Source organism: Callospermophilus lateralis, chromosome 1 (genome assembly GCF_048772815.1).
Source record: "Callospermophilus lateralis isolate mCalLat2 chromosome 1, mCalLat2.hap1, whole genome shotgun sequence".
Classification (NCBI taxonomy): Eukaryota; Metazoa; Chordata; class Mammalia; order Rodentia; family Sciuridae; genus Callospermophilus; species Callospermophilus lateralis.
In genome coordinates, this window is record NC_135305.1 from 6,538,235 (window position 1) to 6,557,223 (window position 18,989).

The 18,989-nt window shown below is 53.3% G+C and overlaps 2 protein-coding genes across 4 annotated transcripts in view; one reads left to right on the forward strand and one right to left on the reverse strand.

The window, feature by feature from the left end:
- The window catches only part of Agap3 (ArfGAP with GTPase domain, ankyrin repeat and PH domain 3), a 52,452-nt gene extending 39,420 nt beyond the window's left edge, over positions 1 to 13,032 (reverse strand). For 2 of the 3 annotated variants that reach the window (XM_076831899.1, XM_076831922.1), the window contains exon 1: positions 12,664 to 13,032. In XM_076831899.1, coding sequence (XP_076688014.1) covers positions 12,664 to 12,988 — 325 coding nt within the window. In that variant the 5' untranslated portion in view covers positions 12,989 to 13,032. The remainder of the gene's footprint in view (positions 1 to 12,663) is intronic. The other variant, XM_076831907.1, reaches the window with a different exon arrangement.
- A 3,349-nt stretch (positions 13,033 to 16,381) lies between these two features.
- Positions 16,382 to 18,848, forward strand: Tmub1 (transmembrane and ubiquitin like domain containing 1). The gene is made up of 3 exons (XM_076859478.1): positions 16,382 to 16,474; positions 17,350 to 17,757; positions 18,034 to 18,848. The coding sequence occupies exons 2-3, from the start codon at positions 17,375 to 17,377 to the stop codon at positions 18,383 to 18,385; spliced, it is 735 nt and encodes a 244-aa protein (XP_076715593.1). The 5' UTR covers positions 16,382 to 16,474; positions 17,350 to 17,374; the 3' UTR covers positions 18,386 to 18,848.
- The last annotated feature ends 141 nt before the right edge of the window (positions 18,849 to 18,989 follow it).

Genomic DNA, 18,989 nt, shown 5'->3' on the forward strand with positions numbered 1-18,989 from the left:
CCCAGCTCCCTCTGCAACTGGAAAACCAAGGCCATACAAGACATTCTGGGAATAACCGGCAAAATCTGATTATGGATCAGCTATTAAATGGTATTAGAGAAATCCTGTTAGTTTCCCTGGGTGCCACACTGGCATTATGGTCACAGAGAGGATGTGCCTGGCCTCTGGAGAAGCCTGTCCCAGACAGGGAGAAGCATCATCATGCCAGCAACTGCCTGGGAAAATGAGAGGAAGAGAGAGAAGAGAACACATGGGGTAAAACAAAACAATCAAAATTTTCAATGTCATTAAAAAAAAAATGCTGGAGAAGTGAGCTGTCATCTCCTCTACAGATTCTGGCCTCCTGGGTGGCTTAGGAGGAGCCCTCATGCCAAGGTTATCCAGTAGTCTTATAATTTTCTCCCCTATTTTAAAAAGTTTTATCATTTCTTCATGGAACAGTAGCACATCCTGGGCAGAGCACAAGCTTCGAGGCCAGGCCTCCTGGGTCCGGGCTCTGCCTCCCCCAGGATGAGTGAGAAGCCTGGGCGGATTCCTTGGCCTCCATGCCTCAGTTTCCTCACCTGCCCGAGGGCTATCAACACGCACCCTGAAAGGATGTTCTAAAAACTACACGAAGACAAGAATGAGGAGGGAATAGGGGCCTCCTCTGGAGCTTTAAGAGGAAGTCATGCTTTCCTTGCTGCTCCCTCTGAGATGGCAGGGCAGGTCCTGCCGCCCCAGCCCTGTAACTCCCCATCACCCACAGCAAGAGCCGTCAATCTTGTGACATTTGCAGCACAAACACAAAGTGCTAGAGTGTGGGGTGGCACGTTTGCATAGTTTAAAAACACTCTATGCCTGCAGCTTTCATGATAAAATCACTACTCCAGTAAACCCTGTGTGGTGGTGACCGTCGGGGGCAGCAGGTCTGCTGCGGCACCCCCTAGGCCACCTCACGCCCAGGCCTTGGTACTGCAGTAGCTCACTCACTGCCCTTGACAGGCTCCTGGATTCTCCCAAGACAAGGTTCCTGGCTGTTCTGTCAGCACGATTTCCTTTGGTACCAGCTCACCACTACCTGCTCCTGACCTCAGTCTACTCCTGCTCAGGACAGCACATTCCCAAGGCCAGGTCCTAGCCTGGATGCCTGGCAGGGCTGTCACTGCTACCCCTGCTTGTGACAGAAATAAATTACGCTGATCAAGTTTGGGGTACCTTGGAAGAAAAGGCTATGGTGCTGTGGTCCCCAGGTTCGGACCCCTTCATCACCCTGCCTTCACCCCGTGGATCCTTCCACCTGGACACCAGCCTACCCTGCCCGCCCAGGAGCAGAGAGAGGGGCAGGAAAGTGGCCTCTCAGACATACCCATGAAATCATTTCTTCCAACCTCTCTGAGCCTCCTCCCTCCCAGCTCAGCCTGTTCTGGGCCCTCCTCAGCCCTCTCCAGATCCCCAGGAAGTGCATCTTCCGTGTCTCTTGGGTGGGCCCAATGCTCATGAAGTGCAGTGCAGAGTTCTCATATCTCGGGGGAAGGAAGACGCCGGCATACTCCAGGGCTGCTCCCACGGCTGCCCTCGGAGCCTGCCCTCGGAGCCTGCCCTCGGAGCCACCATGCAGAGTATCAATATGTAACTATTTGGACTTAAGTCTGTGTCTCAGTCTCTTCTACTCCTCTTTCCTGATGTGAAATCATTGGTGTCCCCTACCCTGGATTCAAGGGACCCCCCACCTGACCCTCACAGCTTGGTGGGGCTCACTGTCCCCACACCACAGAGAAAGAAAGGTGGCCGCCACCCCGTGAGCTTCCTTCTTTATCTCAGACCCCACTGTCACCTGGGTCCCTTCACCCTGTCTCACTGTACCCCAGTTCCCAGCCTCAGCTGGGAGAGAGTCACACTGCACTTCCTGGAGGATTTCCTAACTGAACAGGTGACCAGCAGCTCTATCTGTGTCTAAGGGGCAAGCTGGGCGGCCCAGCAGGAACGTGAGCTAAAAATCAGGTCATTGTGACTCCCGTGACTTCCTGAGTCCTGGCTTTGACCCCTGCAGGGCAATCAATACACTGCCACCTTCTCACGGGCCACGGAGCAGGATGGAATCCCACAGGCTCCTCAGAACCTCAAGTGACAGGTCCCCATGTCTGGCTTCTCCCCCTCGGGCCCCAAGGAGACAGTGCCAAAGGCCTAGAAACACTTCCTCACTACCCCTGTCCCCAGCTGGCCTGAGAGAGCCCCAGGCAGCACCTCTGCTGGCCCAGAGCAGCCCTGGCCTCAAGTCCTACAGGACATTCCTGAGCTGGGTCACAAGTGCAGACTCAGGAGACCCGGCTTTTCTGACCCAGCACAGAGACAGGGAGACTCCTCAGGGTTCAATCATCCACTGAGCCAGGCCTGGCGCTGGCCAGGACCCAGGGCTCAGGGTCCAGCAGAGAAAGGCAGCAGCTGCTCCAGGCCACCAGCGGGATTAGGCCAGGGCTTTGGGGGAACTAAAGGTGGGCAGAGTGAGCCAGGATAGGCAGGGGGCTACCAGAAGGGGGCAAGGGTGGCCTGTGTGGGCAGGCACTGAGCAGAGCAGGCAGCACTTGTTCTTGGTGAGGGCAAGGGGCCTTGTCCTGGAAACTGAAGGCAGCACTTGGGAGTGAGGCACTCCCAGCTCTCCAAGTAAGCCTGGAACTGCTTGGTCACTGTGAGATCACTTCCTACTTGTAAAGGGGTCCTCGGATGGGGCTCAGGGCCCCATCTCTCACCAAGCATCTTCCAGGCTGTGATGGCTAGGAGGGCTGGCTCCCCTGAGGCCCACAGGTAGCTCAGAATGTGATGAGGGAGCCCTCAAAAGAGCCGCAGGACAGCACCTCCCATGAACAGGAGCAAAGCCAGGAGAGAAAGATCTGAGCGAGGTGACACTTCAGGCCTGGAGGAGGCCTCTAGATGTCCATCTGATTTGCCACGAAGCCCGAACATGGACAAGTCCTGTGACTCTCCCCACAACAGCAGCTGCCTTCCAGGTTTTAAGAAAATACACAGGATGAAGAACCACTGTGAATAATGACACCTCGAAACGATGTCTGCGATCACTTTCCACAGCAGCTGTAAGTGCTCAGTAAATACTTGTTGAGCAACTAAATGAAAACAGCAGTACTTGCAGGAAAGACACAACACTGTAAAATTTTAAATGCAAGCCTCTGAAAGGGTGAATCAAAAATAAACACTTATTTCTCTCTCTCTCTCTCTAAAAATAAATAAATAAATAAATGCTTACATGTCCAATTTCCACAACCAACAAGTTTCTTTGTTTGTTATCTGTTAGGTAACACACCAGAATCATTGGTCCCTTGTGTCTATGAGCACTGGAAATGCGACCAGTCTAAATGAAGAGGTCCAAGGGGGTTAAACGCAGAGTGGATTTTTTAGACTTAATATGAAAAAAAAAAAAAAGTGCAGTATATCTCACCAAAAATTTCTATGTTAAAATAAGAATATGTTGGCTATATTGGATTAAATAGAATACATTATGAATCCCACCAACTTGGGAGACGGAGACAGGAAGATGGCAAATTTGAGGCCAGCCTCAACAATTTATCAAGTCCCTCTTTCAAAATAAAAAAATTTAAAAGGGAGTGAGGGGCTAGGGATATACCACAGAGGTAGAATTCTGCTGAAGAAAACTGTAAAAAAAAAAAAGAATTTCACAAACCAAATGCAGTAGCACACACCTATAACCCTTGCAACACAAGAAACTGGGGCAGGAAGATCACAAGTTCAGGTCAGTCTCAGCAACTTAGTGAAACCCCACTTCAAAATAAAATAAGAAAAGGGCGCAGGGTACAGGTCAGTGGTAGTATTTTCAAGGTCCTAGGTTTTATCCCCAGCACTACCCCCCCACATAATACTACTACTAATAATAATAATAAAAATTCTACTTTTTTTTTTTTTACTTTTTTAATTGATTAATTGAAAACTTAAATTCATACATGGTTCACCTAAGTCTACTGCACAGCGCTCCTAGAAAAGAAACTTTCAAACGGACAGAACAATAAAATAAGAGATAATGTTAGGTGCCTGTGTGAACATGCAGACATATGACAATACAGGGTCCCCAGGACATGTACCCATAACTGGAACCTCAAATGCCAACTTGGCACCCTTGGCCCTGGGCTTAGCTAGGCTACCCAATGTGCGCACACTCTGCCCGCTAAGTGCCCATACTGGGGTTCAGGAGCAGACAGAAACAAGGTGCCACACCCATGCCATCTCCTCAGTCTTGCTTCTCCAGCCTGCAAAGGGAGATGCCACGCCAGCTTCTGAGGATGGACATGACGGCCACCACACAGGAGCTTCTCCTGTACACAGAGGCTGTCCCCAGGATTCACATTTGTTTGCTCATTTGATGGCTGTACTATGAACCAGATGCTGATAACCCCTATTTCCCCAAGGATGAAGACAAGACACAGAGAAGTCAAGGGACTCACCCAAGGGCACAAAGCTCCAGAGAGGTAGTTCTGAGATTCAGATCTAGGCAGCCGGTCTCTGGAGCAGGTTCGTACTCTCCCTATATAGGCTCCAACCACTTCACCAATGCAGAACAGTCTAGAACAATCTAGAAGCAATAACCAGGCAGGGGAGCTGCAGAGTAAGCTGTCAAACCTTTACAACTCTTCTCAAACAAAAGCTCCAGGGCCTTCCTTTAGGGTCTATTTAACAATCCTCCAGGCAGAGAAGCCAAGGCACTGAGGGAGACGGTGACGGGGCCCAACTTCCGATAGAGAAACATGTGACTTAGAAAAATCTACATAAGAGTGATTAAAATTGTTTTAAATTTGATCAGAAAAAAAGAGCAACAAAACAAGAGGAATCTGAAGCCGGGTGCACAGCATACGCCTAGAATACTGTGCTACTTGGGAGGCTGCAGCAGGAAGACAGCAAGTTCAAGGCCAGCCTCAGCAACTTAGTGAGACCCTGTCTTGAAATCTTAAAAATACATAAAAAGAGTGAGGAGGTATAGATCGGTAGTAGAGCATCCCTGGGTTCAATCCCCAGCGGCGGGGGGAGTAGAAGGTGGGGATGTGGCTCAGGGATAAGAGCACTTGCTTGTCTGTCATGCATGAGGCCCTGGGTTCCACCTCCAGCACAGCAAAACAAAGAAAGCAGCCCCTGCCTATATACTCTGTGCCCCACACAGCAGAGGAATAAGGGGCTAAAAAAATGTTTTGTTTTGTTTTGTTTTTTAAAAAAAGAGAGAAGGGGCTGGGGATGTGGCTCAAGCGGTAGCACGCTCGCCTGGCATGCTTGCGGCCCGGGTTCAATCCTCAGCACCACATACAAAGAAAGATGTTGTGTCCAACGAAAAAACTGAAAAATAAATATTAAAATTCTCAAAAAAATAAAAAAAGAGAGAAAATTGAGTAAAGGAAAGGAACAGAATTAAGCCAAATGGAAATGTGCAATAAAAAAATATTTTGTGGGCTGGGGATGTGGCTCAAGTGGTAGCGCGCTGGCCTGGCATGTGTGCGGCCCGGGTTCGATCCTCAGCATCACATACAAACAAAGATATTGTGTCCGCCAAAAACTAAAAAAAAAAAATATTAAAATTATCAAAAAAAAAATTTTTGTGGTTGTTGTTGGGAATGGAACAAAGGGCCTCATGCATGCTACGAGTGCTCTGCCACTGAGCTGCATCCCCAGCCCCAACAAAAAGTTTTAATGATTCTTACTAGTAAATAAATATCTAAATAAATATAAACAGTAATCAGAGTAACCCCAAGGAAGAGCATTTAATCTTTATTTTCCCTTACCTGCCAGGGAAGCAGGACAGGAAAAAGGCTGTCTCTACCCCTGGGAGTCAGAACGGCAGCAAAAGTCCTAAAAATGTGCATAATCTATAGTCTTACCATTTTCTTCTGGGAATTTGTCCAAAGGAAATGATCAGACAAATGTACAAGGATGTAGGTAATAAACAGCATACCCTTTCCATAAATAGGATACTGAGCAGCCTTCTAGAATAATGTCTCCAGTCAACATGTGCTTACTATGTGCCAGCCACTGTCCCAAGCAAGGTATATGTGTGACCTTGCAGATCCTCAGCATGGTCAAGACTGAGACCCTGGCTTTGTTATGACACCCCTTCCCCATTTCAGATGAGGCAACTGAGGGACAGAAAACCTCCCATCTCCCTACAGGGTCTCTTCTAGTTATGAGCTCCCTGAGGGCTCAAGGCAGCATGTCTCAGAGTGCCACAAGAGATAAGGCAGGCTTGGGACACAGCTCCGAGTCCAGCTTGGTCCCTTACTTCACAAAGGGAACCAGACCAGAAAGCGGTATTCCCACTACAGGGCTGCCTGTGCAGACCCAAGCAGAATGGGACTCTAGGAAGAGTAGGCCCAGAGCCATGAGGCCACTTGCCACAGCTTTCCCAGCCAGGTAGAGGCAGAGCAGGGACAAGGACCCAGGTCTTTTTGCTTCCCACTCCAAGAGCTGCCAGATAAGAAAATGACTGAGGAACACCCTCTCCCCATGTACCATCCTCCACAAAGCCCCACCTTTGCTATGAAACACCAATAATATGAAACTGGTCCAACAGCCGTGATGGAAAAGAGTCTAGAATAGAAGGGAGCCCAGCAGCCCACTGACAATAGAAACTCCAGGTAGGACAGCCATGTTCGACTTCCTTCTGCACCCGAGTTGGTAACAGCAAGGATGCACTTACTTTCAATGCTGACACATATATTTGAATGAAATTTTTTTTGCATGTGTGGTACCAGGGATTGAACGCAGGGGTGGCTCTACCACTGAGCTACACCATCAGCCCTTTCTATTTTTTGAGACCTACCAAGTTGCCCAGGCTGACCTCCAGCTTGCCATCCTTCTGCCTCCCAGCCTCCTGCATAGCTAGAATCAGTGGCGTGCACCACCACGATTGGCTTAAATGAAAAAAAATTTTTTTAAATGTATTTTTATTTGTTTATGGAACAAGCATCTTTCCATGCATGCTACACCCATACATCTCATGGACAGGAGTGATACCCCCGAGTGCCACCGCCTGGTTGGAGATTCAAGACACCCAAAAGAATATTAGAGCAAAGAAGAGTCTGATCCATCCTAAGTTATACTCTAACAGCTTTCGTGAGTTAGGCTCCAGGGTGGTTTGATTCTCAAAAAGCTTCCCTAGAAGCCATCTGTCCAGGCTGACCCGTGCCAGTTGGCCAAAACTTCTCTAGTCTATCCATATTGAGGGAGTAGCACCTGACTTGGAGTTGGAACACCAGGCAAAATCCCGGGCTCTGTGGCCTCAGGAAGGCTACTCTAAGTCATACGCTATCCTGTGTGCAAAATGGACAGGTCACTTGCCAACCTAAAAAAGAGGTTCCTCGGGCTGGGGATGTGGCTCAAGCAGTAACGTGCTCGCCTGGCATGCGCGGGGCATGGGGCACTGGGTTCGATCCTCAGCACCACAAAAAATTAAAAAAAAAAAAAAATGTTGTGTCCACGGAAAACTGAAAAATAACATTTAAAAAAAAAAAAAAAAGAGGTTCCTCAGAGAACATGAGTGGAAGCCACGTGGTGGTGAAGAGGCCTCCTCCAGTCTCCAGGATGGGGCTGGAAGATGAAAGAGCGTTAACAGGCACACTGTGCACCTGCATGGCCTGCTCACCTCCCTGACCTACTCCAGAGCAGGCTCCATGCAGCCCAGGCTCCATCCTGCTCCTTGCCCTGGGCCTGTGCAGTGGAGTGCAGCTGGGAGGCAGAAGGAAACAATCGGATTAAACTTAACTTCAAGTTACCTATGTAGTACAAAGTGAATGCAGCAATGTGGGTCAATGTTCACACAGTGCCATTGGGAGCTGAAGGGTTTGCCCCAAACCTTAGTACTCTCAAGCGATGCCTGCTTTCCAAAAAAAGGCAGAGCTCCCTCCTTGTCTGTGCCAAAGGTGTGAAGACAGCTGGCAGAGGGCTTACAGGTACAAATGCACAGTGTGGGTACAGTCAGGGCAAGCCCACGGATATGCACCCCATCCCCGACTCCTGTCTGAACCTTCCCAGAATACCCTGTGTCCTGCAAGGGGAAGCACCAGCCCCCCAATGGTTTCTTAGAACATGGGAGGGTGGAAAAAAATAGAAGGAAGCATTAATAATTCCTTCCCCAGAGTCCTGCCTGTCTGACCCACCTGTCCCCTACAGATACACAGAATCCACCATGTTCACTACCACCTTGCTGTGCCTTGAATAGCTCTATGTGCCTTCAGGCCCCAGCCGCTCTAGGCCTGGCAATCATCTGAGGAAAGAAGAAATAGATGATGCGGTACTTAGGAGGAAGGGCTGTTTTGTTGGTAAGGTGGTTCAGAGGCCATGGATTGAGTGGAATGAGGGAAGTTTTCCACCTGGCTGACCTTGAGGTCATGCAGTCTATGATAAGGCTGGGGTAGCTTTCCCAGCCTCCCTTCTGACCTTGAGGGCAGGGAACTTGATGAGTCTCCCCAGGTCTCTGAGCTCTGCCCTGGTTTTCTGAAAATCTGGGCTTTATTGCTACCACTCCCAGTGCCTTCTGACCTCTGCTGTTGCTGAGCCTTTCTCCCCAGGGCAGCCAAGCCCAGCACTTCCTGTATCCTCTCCCCCATCCTCCCCTTTGTTCTCCTGCTTTCTGAGGTGCCAGATGCAACTGGGCCACACAGTAGGAGCTACATAAATGGATCTGGAACAAACACAGCTTCCCTGCCTACCAGCACCCACATGAGTATTCCCTTTTGCAGAATTCCTAGAACCCTGGTGTGCAAAGTCCTACATAAGTAGCCACTCCTGAAGTGGCTATTTCATTCCTAAAGCAGCCAACTGCCCAAATGACCAAGAGAGTAACAGAGAAAGAAATGGATCTGGCCCATTCCAGACCACTCCAATAGGAGCCCTTTAGGGATCCTGGCCTGAGTAATGCCCAGCAGGTCCCACAGTGAAAGTCACGGCCAAGGTGGAGACCACCCCCAGAACAGGAAGCAAGACAAACTGGTTCAGGAGAGCTTCCAGTCTCCAAACAGAATCATCATTCCTATCCTTTCCCCATCATAAGGTTGTCTTGGGAAACACAGGGCCCACTATAATACAGACAGGCCTGAGGGAGCCCCACCAGGAATGGTGTGGATGCTGAGACTGGGACCCTCCAGTAAGGTCCCTCTGAGCTCCCCCAACATATCTAACCCCAGCTGGTGCTCCTTCTCTGCTTAGCCTAGGCTTGAACCAAACAGGAAGAAATCCACATTTCTTTACCTTACTCTCTCTAGGATGTCACTGTACCCACAACCAGGGTAGGCGGGCAAACTGGGAACTTCAGGAGTGAGCGGGCAAGGGTGAGAAGAGCCCAGCCAGGCCAGCTGGAATGCTCAAAGGAACTCCATTCTAAAAAAACCCACGAACTCTAGGGGAAACTGAACAAGTCATCCAGCTGACAAAGCCCAGTTCCTGCACACACAATAGTAGCCATATGGCGCGCGCGCGCGCACACACACACACACACACACACACACACACAGAGTCATGGTCCACTTCCAGGCCCAGAGTCCTGCCTGCCTGCGCCATCCCCAGGGAGCAGCACTCCCAGGCACACCTGCTCAGGGGCCAGCAGGCCTTTCCAGGCCACCTGCCAGGACATCCCTCCCACCCTGCCCCACCAGGGCTACTTCTCCCAACAGCTTCTCCTGGATCCTGGCTGGCTTGGCCTGGTGTCCCTCATCTGGATTTTGACCCTGGTTCTCCTGCATCCCTCTTTCTAAGAGATCAATGTGTCAGAGGACCACCCTCTTCCCTGGGAGAGAGCAGTGCAGAGGGAGAGCCAGGCACCTCCTTTCCCCAGTCCTATCAGCTTCCTCTCCTTCCTTTTCCTAGTCCCCTTCTTCCTGCCCCAGGAGGTGAGGTGGCTCACAGGTCCTGTGTATGGTGTGCCTTCCAGGCCCCATGCCGGCTCAGGGAGGCACTTCTCTTGTTTTCTCGAAGACAAAGTGATGGACAAGTTTTCTCTAGCTTTGGCCTTTAGTAGGAAAGGAACTTCGCAAAATAATCTGCCCCCTTCCCCCAAATCCTGTCCTGCAACACAGGAAAACCTAACAGTCCCCGGCTTCCTCCAGCCCTGGACATAGGACCGGGGTGGCTGAGAGAAGCCGAGAGAGGCCAGAAGATCAGATGCTCATGGAGCTTCCTCAGTGCCAAATGGTTCTGTCACTTTCAGAGCTGCAACAAATAAACCCTCCACCAACGGGCTGGGGATAGAGCTCAATTGGTAGAGTGCTCCCCTCACATGCATAAGGCCCTGGGTTCAACCCCCAGCACCACAAAACAAAACAAAACAAAAACCCTCCACCAAAGCACTGGCCAAAACAAGAGGGTTTCTTGGGCTCTGAAATATTGCCCCTTTCCACAAAGAGGTTCCCTCCCTGGAAGCACAGGCTCCTGGGAGGTTCTGTTTATGTAACAGCCAGCCCAAGTCTGCTCAGCCCACAGGGGGCTCTTTCCTGACACACCCAAGAAGTTGCTGTTTCCCTCCACCTTGGAAGGTGGGGACATGCCTTGCAGGACAGAAGCAATATGGTTTGGCAGATGGAGAGCTCTACAGCAGGAAGCATACAGGGCCGAAATGGGAGAAGGAGTCTGGATTTTTTTGAAGCCTGCCTACAGCAGAAAAGCTGGGGCGACAGAAGTGAGAAAGCCAGCAGGGGTGGGGGTAACAGAGACAGATTCCAAGAGAGAGGTTGGGAAGGAGGAGAAGGGGGAAGGAGCCAGGAGGCCTCCCCAGAGAGCAGGGCAGCAGGGATGGGGAAGGGATGGCAAAGAGCTGAGGACAGATGGGTGAGGAGCAACTGGACTGGTCTGGTGACAGTGAGACATCAAGTCCCAGGATTTCATGAGAGCAATACCAAACTTCCAGGCTAAGCAGATGGAACAGTGGGGTATTTCCAAACCACAATGGGGAAGTTGGTCAAGAGGGAGGGGAAATTCTGCCTGTTATGATGAATTTAAAATAAAAAACCCAAGTATATCCCAGAATCATAGCCTTCACAGCACAGAAGAGTCTCCCGCATTCTGTGACTGTCCACCAAATATCTTCACCTCTCTAAAGGGCTGGGGAGTTCACCTTGGAGTTAATCAAGAACTTCATATTTCCTCCAGGTGACATTGAAGCTCAGGGAAGGTTTTTCCCTACCCCACCACCTTCAGATCTAGGGGGAAAAAAGTACATCTCCTCTGTTTGGGGCCCTGGGCTCACACAAATGCCATCCCCTGGTCCCCAGCCACAATGATGATTCAGGCCATTTACTCAGATCCATGTTAATGAGTTTTTTCAGTCACCTAATTAGTTCAGAGTGAACTCAGCCTTGAGAGGGAGGAGATGAGAGCAGGTTGGGAAAAGGACAGAAGGAAGTCAGATTGGAGTGTTACAATAAGAGGGCAGGCCCCGAGTTCTAAATGGGGCCTTCTACTCCCAAGGAACCCAATATTCCTTCCCCAGCTACAGGGAAGCTAAAAACAGAAAGGGGGTGTTCAAGTGCAGGAGCCCCAAGAACCTCACACAAGGGGATGAAGATAGGAATGTAACCCTAACTGTAAGGACCAAGTAGTGGACAGGCCCCTGTCCACTCCACATCATCAGCAACTGGCCTTAACTCTCCCTGCATTACCACTAAGGCCAGACCCACCACCTGCTGGTGGGCGTCTCCCTTCAAATAGAGTGAGAGAAGGAAGCAGATGGCCAAGGGTGAGGGCCATCTGCCCAAGCTTGCTGGAAGGTCACCATGCCACTGGGGTGCCTGTAGGTACAGCAGCCTCCCACTACTTCAGAGGCAGTCGGGCATCTGCCAGCAGCGTGCCCCGGCTTACTGTGCCCCTCAGCAGCCACAAGTCCAGGACTCAAGAGCCCACAGAAAAGAAAACTGGGAAGCACAGTAGCCTGGGGTTTCCGGTCCCTGACGCCAGGCGCAGCGTCCCTGGAGGTCAGTCGGCGCCCGCCAGCCTCGCGCAAGCCTTCAGAGTGAGCAGGCGCGGTTGCCCAGCGCGGTCGGGACCCGACCAAGCCGCCAAGGGACCAGCCGACGCCTCCCACGCGATCGCGGCGCTCCAGCCCCGCGCCAGGCCTGGCCTGCGCCTGCCAGGCCGCGGCGGCATTGGGGGTGTGAGTCGGGAGAGGGAGCCTCGGCGAGCGCCACCCTCCTAGGCCAGCGGGCGCTGGGCCCGGGAAGGCTGCCACCCACTAAGGAGAGGCTCCGAACCCCAGCCCCATCGCTGGGAAGGGCCCAGGAAGCAGCTAAGAAGCCTCCAGAGTCTCGGCCCCACCTCTCAGCCCGCGGAGGCTATCCGTCGCGTCCACCCTCCCTGGCCATGCCTGACCAGATCTGGGCCCAGCCCCCATTCCCCACCCCGCAACTCCGAGCGCACCCGTCCCCGGGGCGACAACACCCTGGAGCACAATGAAAGGAAAACGTGTCCCCTGGCTCGTTACCGATCCCCAAATCCCAAAGTGTCCCTGGACGAGATATGCCAAAGCCTGAACCTGGGCTCTACAGCGCAGATCAGCAAACCGCGTGGCCCAGACCTCGGGCGCGTAAGGACCCCTGAGGGTGAAAGCTGGGTGGGTCTGGGCCCGTGGAACCCCGGGCCGGGGATGGAGGGGCCAGCACACTCAGGCTCCCGCAGCCCTGCTCTGCTCACCCTCGATGGAGATGACGTGCTCCCGGATCTGGTTCTGCAGCGCCAAATCCTCGATGCGCTCGATCAGATCATAGATGGCGTAGATGTTAGGATGCACGGACTCGAAGCGCTGGATCTCGGCCCGGATGGCCGCCGAGTTGGAGAGCGCGAACTGCTGGGGGGGGCCACCGGCCAGCTGCTGCGAGGGGCCGCCGCCCCCGGCCCCGGGCCCCGCGCCGCCGAACTGCCCGCCGCCCCCCGCGCCGCCGCCGCCGCCGCCGGCCCCCGGAGCCGCCAAGCTCTGCTGCTGCTGAGGGCTCTGCCCACCGCCCGCCTGGAAGTTCATGGCTCCGGAGCCGCGGGGCCCGAGGCGGGCCCGACCCGGGCCCGGGGCGGCGCGGCGGCGGCGGCTAGCGGGCGCGCGGGGCTGGCCAGGCCGGGACTACGGAGCGAGCGGCGCGGGACTAGTGCATGGGGCCGGGGACCGGGGGCCGAGGCCAGGAGGCACCTCCGCACACGCTGTGGCCGCCGCCGGGAGCTTCTCGGCGCCGCGATCCCACTGCCTCGGAGCAGCCTCCAGCGGCAACAACAACGGGACCGGGAGCGCGCGGCCGGGGCCCTCCCCCCGCGTCATGCGCACGCACCGCCGCCCCCGCCGGCTCCGGCACACGCAGCCGGAGCCCCCCTCCCCGATACCCCCGCCCCCGCCCCTCTGCGCCCCCGCCCCTCGCTCGCTCCCTGGCGTTGCAGCCTCCACCCCTGAGCTGCGCGCTTCGGCCCCGGCCCCGCCCACCCGGCCTCGGCCCTTCCGCCCGCTCGCTAGTCGCCCCCCCCCACAGCTCGCTCTCGGGCCACCGGAGCCGCGACACTGCTGTCCGGGCCGGCTGTCGCTTTCGCCTCCTTGCGCTGGTCTGGGCGGGTGTCGTATCTCTGGGCAATGCCCTAGTAGTGCCCTGCGCCTGAGGGAACTGATAAACGCGACTGATTCGCAGCGAAGCCCTCCGAAGCTCAAGTGCGCCTCGTTTATAGGGTCCTGCCTTCAGTGCAGCACAGACTCTCCTGTACCCAGGCCCTGAGGTCAGCCCTAGAGACTACTCCGCCCCCGGGGTTTTCTCTCCCTGGCGCCCCGCCCCGGTCTCCTCTGCTGGCTACAGCTCAGAGGCTGGTTCCCGGCCGCTCTTTCCACTTCTCCCTGAGAGCTTCATCTCAGATCGGTGGAAATGACAGTGATGAACAATATCTTCGCCCTTCTTATGACCGGCTTCTTCTAAAAGATCCTCCGTGTCAGGCTGGGGAGAGTTCGCTGAATGCTGCCCAAGGTGCACAGAGGAAAAGAGGGAGGAATCAATTGTGCTCTCTCCCCCCATCAAGAGACCCATTAGAGCCCCCATGGCTCTTAAAATTTTCCTTGTTCTCACCTCCGTGTCCATCCTGCCATTCCTCTCCTGAGGCTAGAGAGCTCCCTTCAGTGTCCCAAATGTCCCAGTTTCTCTGCATTCTCATTGCTGAAGCTATCTGCAGTTCTGCTAGCCCCCATACCCAACACATACACACTCCCTAAAACCCAGCCAATAAATCTGCCAGAACTACACCCAGGGATCTTTTGAGTAACACTGGCGCATATTTCCCAGGTGAAGCAGAATCTTTTCCTAGCATAAAGATGTCTGCCATTCAGCTACCTATACAACTGTGCTCCAGTTACCAACCAACACAGTCACCATTCCTAAATTTTACTTCCAAAGGTCCTAACTAGGGACCTCCCAAGCTCCTGAGAGATGTAAGTTTGTCTATATGACCTTAAGGATGTCTTGTACCCTCTCTGAACTTCATCTGCAAAATAAATTGGTTCAACAAAAAACCTAGTTCTGTTGCTTTTCACTTCTAAAAGCAACCCTAACATCTCTTTTAGATGCTTAATTAGAATTGACATCAAGGAGCTTTACCAAATATACTTTCTCAGAGAGATGCTAAGAGGAAAGGGCTCCTCCAATATGTTGCCCTAACCACCAGCACATACCTGTCTTAAAAATGGTGGGCTACTGGGCTGGGGATGTGGCTCAAGCGGTAGCAAGCTCGCCTGGCATGCGTGCAGCCCGGGTTCGACCCTCAGCACCACATACAAACAAGATGTTGTGTCCGCCAAAAATAAATGTTGAAAGTTCTCTCTCTAAAAAAAAAAAAAAAAAAAAAAATGGTGGGCTAGGGGCTGAGGATGTGGCTCAAGCCGTAGTGTGCTCGCCTGGCATGTGTGTGGCCTGGGTTCGATCCTCAGCACCACATACAAAGAAGGATGTTGTGTGCGGCGAAAACTAAAAAATAAATATTAAAAACTCTCTCTCTCTCTCTCTCTCTCTCTCTTTAAAAAAAGAAAAAGAAATAATTAAAAAAAATGGTGGGCTGTCCACAGTCTGTCTCTTCCATTAGTATAACAGCCACATGGGGGCAGGGAGAGGGTCTATAAAGCATTTTGTTCCTAGCATCTTGCACAATGCCTGGTAAATAGTATGTATATATTTAATGAGTATTTGTAGCATAGATGAAGGAATAGTGTGTAGAGAGAAGTTAGTTCTGTAATTTTTTTTAAACCAGAGATTGAATCCAGCCAGGGCTTTACCATTAAGCTACATCCCCATCCTATTATTTATTTATTTATTTATTTTGAGATAGTCTCACTAGTTGTTCAGGACCCCGCTAAGTTCCTGAGTCTGGCCTTCAATTGTGGTCCTTCTGCCTCAGTCTCCAGAGTCATTGGGATTACAAGCATATGCCACTGACATTAGTTCCTTACTTCATAAATCTAAACCAAAGCAACATTTTGGGCACTTGCTCTCACAAGTAGGCATGAGGTATTGGGAAGACTAGGGTAGATTATTTTGAATCAAGACTATTCTGTAGGGCTGGGGGATATAGCTCAGTGGAAGAGCACTTGCTTAGCATGAACCAGGCCCTGGGTTACATCCTCAGCACCTGATCATCCCCACAAAGACTGATGTATAAAATCCAGGATGAGTGATTCCTGTGGCTACAGGGAGCCCAGAGGAAAGAGGGAAAATCCTACTGCAAATATTTACTGTGTACAAATCTTACATAGTTTTCACATTTGTTTAATAAAATACCGAATTTCTCGCTTTTCAATGGACTTATGAGGTATATTTTAGAAACGAAGAAACATGTTTAATGAGATTTAACAATCCACCAGAGAATGAGTTGCTGATGAGCACAGATTAAGGGATCAGGTCTTGTGCTCAAAGTCCACTCTTCTTTCACAGTTCTGTGAGGGTAAGATCGAAGAGGGGCCAGTCCTGAAGAAGATAGGTATCCTCAGCTGGCCGATGGGACAGCTCACGCCTACTGAGCTCTGGACTGAAGCGTCAACTTGGAAGGCCAAGTTGCTTCCTGGCGTCCACTCTGACATAGGGAAAGCCCGGGTAGTGGCCACCTGAGCTCTCAAGCGCTCTCATCACTGCATCACTAACAAGGGTGCTCTGACGTGCTCAGCTGACGTTGGTGTCTGGAGTGACAGATGCCCTGGCTGCTGGCGGCGAAGGGGACGAATCCTGCCGAGGTCAAAATCTCTGCTGAATAGCACAACTACCCGAGTCGCCCCCGCCAGCCCCGACTGCGGCGGACAGGCGGACAGCCTGAGCAGCGGACCGAGCCCCGCACGTGGGTCCGCAGGGCGGAAGGCGGGCAATGCCAGCGCGGACTACAAATCCCACAATGCTCGGGGCCGCGGCGGCTGGGAAGGAGCGGTGCCTCAGGTGTCTGCGACCTCAGCGCCTCCCGCCCGGAAGTGCCCGAGGGGCCGAGATGGAGCTGGCTGAGCCGGGCGGTGAGTCCCCGCGCTTTGGCCGCGCCCACCCCGCCGCCCCAGGTCTGGGCTGGGCCGCCCTCGCCCCGCCCCGAGATCGGCTGTGCCCTCCTGTGGCTCGGGGGGCAGAAAGATGGGAGGGGTGATGGAGCAGTGGGGGTGGGGAGGGCGCAGTCTTGGGTTCCCGGACTGGATCTGGGTCTGGCGGCCGCTGGGTTTGGAGAGGCTTCCTGTGGAGGCGCGGAATCGAGCTGCCGCGGGGAGGGTTTGGGTGGACCCAGAGGGGACCTGCTGGGTGGGTGGCAGCGCGCGGAGACTCCAGATTGCCCAAGGGCGGATTTTGACGTTTGGTGTGGGGGAAGCTTTGGGAAGGAGTCCCGTGCCGCGGGTGGGGTTTGGGTAAATGGTAAGGCTAGAAATGCAGGGGTGGGGTGAGGTGGGCTTGAAGACCCTTTTTCAGCCTCTTGGAGAAACTTAGAGAGCATTATATGAACTTGGGGTGAAATAGGCGAAGGAGTAAACAAAACTTTGAGATGAAGTGGTCAAAAGAACAGGTAAGCTTTAGGGTGAAGTTTGGTGGGGGTTAAGTTTAGGGAACCGGCTGTTTAGAAGGTCAAACACCTTCCTGGAGATAGGGTTTCTGTGAATTGAGCTAGAAGACCTAGAACTCAGGTTACAAAGTTAGGACTTTCGATTTGGTGATGGGAAGGGGCAAAACATGGCAAATTTGGGATGACTGAGATATAGAGCAGTCTGTACCAGGGATGGTTAAGGGAACAGAAGAATCTGTGGGACTGTGGGAGAATTGTGGCAGGGTGGGGTCAGAAGCCTGTTGAAGTTAGGAAGGCTCCTGGCCAGAGAGCCAGCCCCTCACCTGTTCTTTGTGCCCTCTCCAGCTCGGTAGCACCGCAGGCAGGTGCCATGGCCTTGATTGAAGGGGTGGGTGATGAGGTGACCATCCTTTTTGCGGTGCTTGCCTGCCTTCTGGTGCTGGCCCTTGCCTGGGTCTCAACACATACCACCGAGGGCTCCGATACCCTGCCCCAACCACCAGGGACTTCAACGCCAGCCCAGCCCAGCGAAGTCATGGCAGCCACTGACAGCATCAGAGGAGAGGCTCCAGGGGCCGAGTCCCCCAGCTTGAGACACAGAGGTCAAGCTGCACAGCCAGAGCCTGGAGTCACTGCAACAACACCACCCCCAGACTCCCCACAGGAGCCCCTCGTGCTACGGCTCAAATTCCTCAATGATTCGGAGCAGGTGGCCAGAGCCTGGCCTCATGACACCATTGGCTCCTTGAAAAGGTAAGCGGGAAAGAGGGTAGGAATCAAATGCTAAAGAATGGGGTGAGATAGACTGGGCCACCAGAAATACCTGAGACTCCTCACTTATTTTCAGTTTGAGGGAATGGAGCTGCCCAAAGTGTACACTGTTCTTGTTCCCCTGCAACAGACTGCCCCCCAGAGGCCACTGCCTGGGTGGTGTGTGGAGGGCAAAAGGGAAGAATGGGAGCCTTGCTCTGGGCAAGGGACTAGGATTGCCTGAGGCCTGCTCTCTTACCCAGGTCCCTCTCTCCTCAGGACCCAGTTTCCCGGCCAGGAACACCAGGTGCGACTCATCTACCAAGGCCAGCTTCTAGGAGACGACAGTCAGACACTGGGCAGCCTTCACCTCCCTCCCAACTGCGTACTCCACTGCCACGTGTCAACGAGGGTCGGTTCCCCACATCCCCCCTGCCCACCGGGGTCAGAGCCAGGCCCCTCCGGGCTGGAAATCGGCAGCCTGCTGCTGCCCCTGCTGCTGCTGCTGCTCCTTCTGCTCTGGTACTGCCAGATCCAGTACCGGCCCTTCTTTCCCCTGACCGCCACCCTGGGCCTAGCCGGCTTCACCCTGCTCCTCAGTCTCCTGGCCTTTGCCATGTACCGCCCATAGTGCCTCCACGGGCTCTTGGTGGTGTAGCCAACCCCTCTGGACCTCACTCCCCACGTCGTGGTGGGAGCTGCTGTCTGCCCAGGCCAGCTTCTCCAGCCTGCCTCTTCCCATTACCCTGGAGTCCAGCCCTGCGTCGCAGGGGACTCCGGGAACTGGCAGAGTCCCGCCCCTGTGATCTCCATGGCTCTGGACCACCTTCTGGGGCTGCTGGCCCTCAGCCTTCACTGACAGTTGGCTCTTCAGGGTCAGGCACTTGCTGTCGTTGCCTTGGCCCTGAACAAAGACGGCCCACTCCCCTGGGCCCGTCTTAGTGCTCTGCCTTTGGACTCAGCCATCCTTAGTCCCAAGACCTCCTTGGCTGATTTGGGCACCCACGGACTGTGGGAGGCTGGTGACAGGGAGCTGGGAGGGGCAGAGGCATTCTCTGGAACTTGTGCAGATTAAAATAACTGTGAAGTTTTCACTCTGTTGTGTGTCTGTGCGGAGCTGGGGTGGGGAGGGCGGGGAGGCCTTGCTCCGGGAGAAAAGGGGAAAGGCGTACTAGGCCCTCAGGCCCCTGCAACCTGCTCAGGCCAGCAACTGACCCTTTACTCTGCGCTGATCC

Coding starts and splice junctions, on each gene's coding strand:
- Tmub1 (XM_076859478.1), top strand. CDS start 17,375: ATGGCCTTGATTGAAGGGGTGGGTGATGAGGTGACCATCCTTTTTGCG. Junction 17,758..18,033: donor ACCATTGGCTCCTTGAAAAG/GTAAGCGGGAAA, acceptor CTCTCTCCTCAG/GACCCAGTTTCCCGGCCAGG.